General features: G+C 39.9%; 1 protein-coding gene across 1 annotated transcript in view; it reads right to left on the reverse strand.

The window, feature by feature from the left end:
• The window catches only part of Dennd11 (DENN domain containing 11), a 44153-nt gene that overhangs the window by 8886 nt on the left and 29267 nt on the right, over nt 1-6000 (reverse strand). The window contains exon 5 of the mRNA XM_008823528.3: nt 1229-1367. Within this exon, the coding sequence (XP_008821750.1) occupies nt 1229-1367 (139 nt within the window). The remainder of the gene's footprint in view (nt 1-1228; nt 1368-6000) is intronic.

A 6000-nucleotide genomic window follows, 5' to 3' on the forward strand; every position in this document is an offset into this window, starting at 1 on the left:
GTCCTCCAGCCTCCTCTGTCCCTGGCACATCCACTCCTCACTTGCTCTCCAGGTGATCCCATCCATCCCATGATCATCAGAGGCTTTATGTCACTCTCAAACTCAACTGTTCCCCAGAGGTCCTGATACAATCATGTCCCAAGTTAACCCCCTACCAAACCCACCCCTCATCGCCCTCTTGGTACCCCATTTTGGTGGCCCCATCATCCTGTCATCCCAGACTCTTTACACGCCACATAACCCCACCCAGTTTATCTCTTAAGCATCTAGAATCCATCCTTGCTGCTTTAACCCTGACCTTCTGTGTCCCCATCCACCTTCATTACCTTCAGACTACATTCTAAAATGCAGGTCCTGCAGATAAATCTTGGGTAATGACCAGTTGGTCTCAAATAAACCTTATCTAGAGATATATTTCTTGATCTGTTATGTATAATTTGTCTAAAGGCTCTTCCAGACAGTAACCCAACATACTACAGGAAAAATGAACAGCAGACCCCAATTCTATCCAAAGGAATACTGACAATGGATTGCCGTAGATGAGGAACAGCTGATCCTCCTGGAACAGGGACCTCTGGCTGACTAGATTTACCAGAAGGGCAGACAGGGGGAATGGATGGGGGTGCTGACAGCACAGTGGACAGTGGCAGAGATGGCAGAGTATGGAGGCTCTAGTGGGAGAGGAAGGCTGTCTATCTGATGAGTTTATATTCATGCTCAGATGCCAAGGAACTCAGAAAGTAAGTGACTGTGACCAGTAATAGTCATATATATAGAGAGATTAGAAATGCATGTGAAAACGTCTCAATGTCAATTGCCTTAAAATGAATTTTTCTGTATGAAACTGTGTATTTTAACAACGAAGTGGAGATCTTTTTTAAACGTTAAAACCTCATTTAATTTTATGTCTTATAGAGTTTATAATGAGTAAAAGATTGTATAAGCGTAATAATTCATCTGTAAACCTAAAAATGTACAGCCAATTTTGAAAGAGATATACCCTAGCTCAGAAAAATGTTATTGAATAGGTTAATGCTGTTGTAATGAAATGCTTCTTCTAATAAAAAAAAAAAAAAAAAATGCAGGTCCAGTCAGGTCACTCCCAGGCTTTTTTAAAGCCTTGATCCCATCGATATGGCCCAAACTTTTTCCAAAGTGATCAACAAGGGAAGGGCTCAAGCATATGCCCTTGGCGCTTAGGAAGATCCCAAGTTGGGCTTCTACTTACCTCTGTAGCACACAACACCCACGGGTGGGGGAGAAAATATCAAAATGCGCTTTCGGAGTAAGGCAAACTTCCAAAGAATGAGGATCTGCTCTCCAAAGAACTTAATAAACTGAGACATACAGCCAGCAGGGTGTGTGATCTGGAAAGACACAGGGGTGGGGGACAGCTTATTAGAGGTCATCACCGTGAAAAACATCCTCTCAGACAAATCCTAAGTGCCATCAAACACTAAGAGATGCTGTTTCCACACAAAATGGCACTTGACACTTTAAAGTTCGTACCTTAAATCTGGATCTCTACAATGCAACTGCTCCTCTGATACACTGACGTTTAAGGACGGTAAGTACTTTAGAGAAAGGTGCGGGGGCTGGAGAGAAGGCTGGGTGAAGAGTGCTTGCTGCGCAATCATGAGGACGGAACGTTGGATCCCAGGACCCACCTAACAGGCAGCCCAACTGTGAGGGATCCCATGTCCTCTTCTGTGTAAGTGCACTCTCTCTCTCTGTCTCTGTCTCTCTCTGTCTCTGTCTCTCTCTCTCTCACACACACACACACTCTCTCTCTCTCTCATATTGTGGGGTTTCATGCCCTCTTCTGCTTTTTAAAAAGTCAAGAGTTTTAAAGTTTTTTTATTTTATTTTATATTTTAAATTGTTTTAGAATAAGCATTTCATTACAGCTTTAACATACTCAATAATAGTTTCCGGAGAAAAGATACATCTTTCAAAAGTGGCTATAAAATTTTTAGGTTCACTGTTGAATTAATAATTATACAATATTGAACTCAGTATAAGCCCTATAAGACATAAAATTGAGTTTTTAACCTTGAAAAAAGATCTCCATTTCATTTTAAAATATACTGTTTCTTACACAAAGACTCATTGCTTTTGCTAATAACAGAGATGTTGGCACATGCATCTCTACTCTGATTATTACTAGTCATAATCGGTTGTACTCTGGTCCTTGGCACCTGTGTATGTCTATAAAGTTATCGGGTAGATTTCAATGGTAATGTTCATCACCTCTACTAATTAACATGATGTAAATTTTTATGGTTCCTCCTCAAATATAATTTTTAAATTTTTTGTGTGTATATCACACAGAAAGTACCAAACCATCTTAGTCAACTGTACACTCACTTCCCAGATAACACCCTCCCATAGCCTCCCTCCCCCCACTAGAGCCCTTATACTCTGATATCCCTGCTACTGTCTGCTGTGTTGTCGGCACCCCCAGCCATTCCCCACTACTTGTCCATCTGGTGAATCTAGTCAGCCTATCTAGAGGTCTTTGTTTTAGGAGGGTCAGCTGTTCCTCATCTAGCAGCAATCAGTTGTCAATATTCTGTTAGATAAGATTGGGGTCTGCTATTCATGTTCCCAGTTCTATGCTGGGTTACTATCTGGGAGTCTCTTGGGCCACCCTGGGCAACAACTCAAAAGAAGGTATCTCCTATCTGGCATTGTTGCTTGTTACATAGCCTTTAGCTATGCATATGGACTCTTAAGAAATTATATTGGCCCCTTTGGTCTTTGGTTAACTTTCCTTTTGGGTGTTAAAGGCCATACAGTTGGCCCAGATAAACCAATTTATTTTCACTCTTAAGGCCGCTTGAGGATCTGTTCTTCAGGGGTCACATGGGCTTGGGAGGAGCCCCTGGCTCCTTTCTTTTACCAGTACCGTCTATGGGAAGATAAGTCAAAACTTCTGTTCGACCATGGCTGGCTTCACTTGGAACCTTGGAGGAAATGTTTCCTCTGTGTTGACCCTCCTCTTTGTAGACTGGACACTGGTTCAACTCCATCTCATGGGATTTACTTGGCCTCCTTGATCAAGAGGACAGGTGACCCACCACAATTAAAGGACATTTTGAAAGATGCTCATAGTCCCCTGGAACTAGTCGAACTAGGAGGGCAAGAAGCAAAAACTGTCCTTTATGTCCCTCTGAACAAATTAGTATAGGCCTCAAAGTATGTCTGTTAAATTTCTAAAAGGTTAATTCCACCAGTCTGGTACTTTTAATTACTGTGTGCTACACAAATAAATCTTGGGAAAAGGCCAAACATTGTCAGATAAACCTTGACTAGATATGTATTTCTTAATCTGGTATGCATAATTTGTTAGTAGGTTGTTGGACTAATATGGTTCCCTCTGGATTTTAAAACTAGCTAGGCATTATTTATCTCTCATATTGTCTAACCCCTCCATCATGGTTTCCCCAATTAAGGTGCCCCATTTCCCCCTTTTCTCCCTTAATAATACCTTTATCCTATGGTCCTACCTCTCTTGAGCTCTTTCTTTCCTTTTATCCCCTAGGTTCCTTGTATACCCTTCCCTCCCCCCCCTCCCTTAAACTAACCCAATTTTTATCCATATCTCCCTTATTAATGCCTGTTTCCTACTGTTCTCTTTCAGGTTCTTTCTTTTCCTTTACCTCCCTGTTTCCTTTCCATTATCCTGGTTCCTGTAGTTGTGTCTGGATACATATTCATTTATCAGGATTTGGTTCTAGGACCCACATATGAGGGAGAACATATGTAGATTTTTTTTCTGAGTCTGTGTTACTTCACTTAGTATAACAGATTCTAGTTCCATCCATTTACCTGCAAATTTCATGATTTCATCTTTCTTTACTGCTGAAAACTCCATCCTATAAATGAACCACACTTTCATTAAATACTCATCAATTGAGGGACAATTAGGTTGCTTCCATCTCTTGGCTATTGTGAAAAAAGCAGCAACAAACATGGATGTACAAGTGTCTCTGCAATAGGATGAGTTTTTAGGGTTTATGCCAAGGAGTGGTATAAATGGGTTAAATGCTAGGTTCATTTGTAGTTTTTAGAGTTCTCCACACTGCTTTCCATAGGAGTTGAACAAGTTTGCAGCCCCACCAGCAGTGGATGAGTGTTCCCCTTTCCCCACATCCTCTCCAACATTAGGCATCATTTGTTTTATTGATCTTAGCCAGTCTGACTGGGGTGAGGTGAAATCTTAAAGTGGTTTTAATTTGCATTTCCCTAATTACTAGTGATGCTGAACATCTTGTAATATGCTTCTTAGCCATCTTTACTTCTTTTGAGAGCTCTCTGTTCAGCTCCTTAGCCGTTCTTTTAATTGGGTTACTTCCTGTGTTGATTAGGCATCATTTGTTTTATTGATCTTAGCCAGTCTGACTGGGGTGAGGTGAAATCTTAAAGTGGTTTTAATTTGCATTTCCCTAATTACTAGTGATGCTGAACATCTTGTAATATGCTTCTTAGCCATCTTTACTTCTTTTGAGAGCTCTCTGTTCAGCTCCTTAGCCGTTCTTTTAATTGGGTTACTTCCTGTGTTGATTCTCTGTTTTTTGAATTCATTATATATTCTGGATGTGTCACTGGTAAAGATTTTCTCCCATTCTGTGGGTTTTCTCTTCACTTTGCTGGTTGGCTCCTTTGATGTACAGAAGCTTTTTAGTTTAATGAGGTTCCATTTGTTAATTCTTGCCCTTCTTTCCTGAGCAATTGATGTCCGCTTTAGAAAAATCCTTTCCTATACCTATATCTTGTAGGTTTTTGCCAATGTTTTCTTCTAACAGTTTCAGAGTTTCAGGCTTTACATTGAGGTCTTTGATCCATTTGGAATTGACTTTTGTGCACGGTGAAAGATAGGGGTTTATTTTCATTCTTTAACAGGGAAAGATGCAGTTTTGCCAGCACCATTTGCTAAACACGCTGTCTTTCCTCCAGTAAATGTTCTTGGTACCTTTGTCAAATGTCAGGTGGCTGAAATTGCATGTACTCATATTTGGGTCTTCAATTTTGTTCCATTGATCTATGGGTCTATTTTTGTGCCAGTACCATGTTGTTTTTATGACTATAGCTCTGTAATGCAGCTTAAAATCTGGTATAGTAATCCCCCCGGCATTGCTCTTAGTGCTCAGGATTGCTTTGGCTATCTGAGGTTTTTCGTGCTTCCATATGAATCTCAGGATGGTTTTTTCCATTTCTGTGAAAAATGTCATGGGGACTTTGATTGGCATTGCATTGAATCTATAAATGACTTTTGGTAGGATGGTCATTTTCACAATCTTAATTCTTCCAATCCATGAGCATGGGAGGTCCTTCCATCTTCTGATGTCTTCCTCAATCTCTTTCTTTAAAGATTTAAAATTTTCATTGTAGAGGTCTTTAATGTATTTGGTCAGGTTGATTCCGAGATTTTTTTTTTCAGCTATTGTGAAAGGGAGTGTTTCCATATGCTCTTTCTCTGATTGCTTCTTATTGGTATACAGAAAGGCTACAGACTTTTGTAGGTTAATTTTGTAACCTGCCACTTTACCGAATGTGTTAATAATTTCTAGAAGTTTTCTGGTGAAATTTTTGGCATCTCTTATATCATCTGATAAAAAGGGATAATCTCATCTCTTTTCCAATTACTCCTTTAATTTCCTGCTCTTGTCTTATTGCTCTTGCAAGAGTTTCAAGCACTATGTTAAAGAGAAGTGGAGACAGTCAACAGCCTTGTCTGGTTCCTGATTTCAGTGGGAATGATTCCAGTTTTTCTCCATTTAGAATGATGTTGGCTGTGGGTTTGTTATATATGGCTTCAATTATGTTGAGGTATGTTCCCTCCAGCCCAGTTCCCTCTAGGACTTTAAACATAAACACATATTGAATTTTGTCAAAGGCTTTCTCTGCATCTATTGAGATGACCATATGGTTCTTGTCTTTGAGCAGATTTATATGATTTATGACATTTATTGACTTACATATATTGAACCATCCCTG

The sequence above is a fragment of the Nannospalax galili genome, unplaced genomic scaffold (assembly GCF_000622305.1).
Source record: "Nannospalax galili isolate Female #2095 unplaced genomic scaffold, S.galili_v1.0 scaffold307, whole genome shotgun sequence".
Taxonomy (NCBI): domain Eukaryota; kingdom Metazoa; phylum Chordata; class Mammalia; order Rodentia; family Spalacidae; genus Nannospalax; species Nannospalax galili.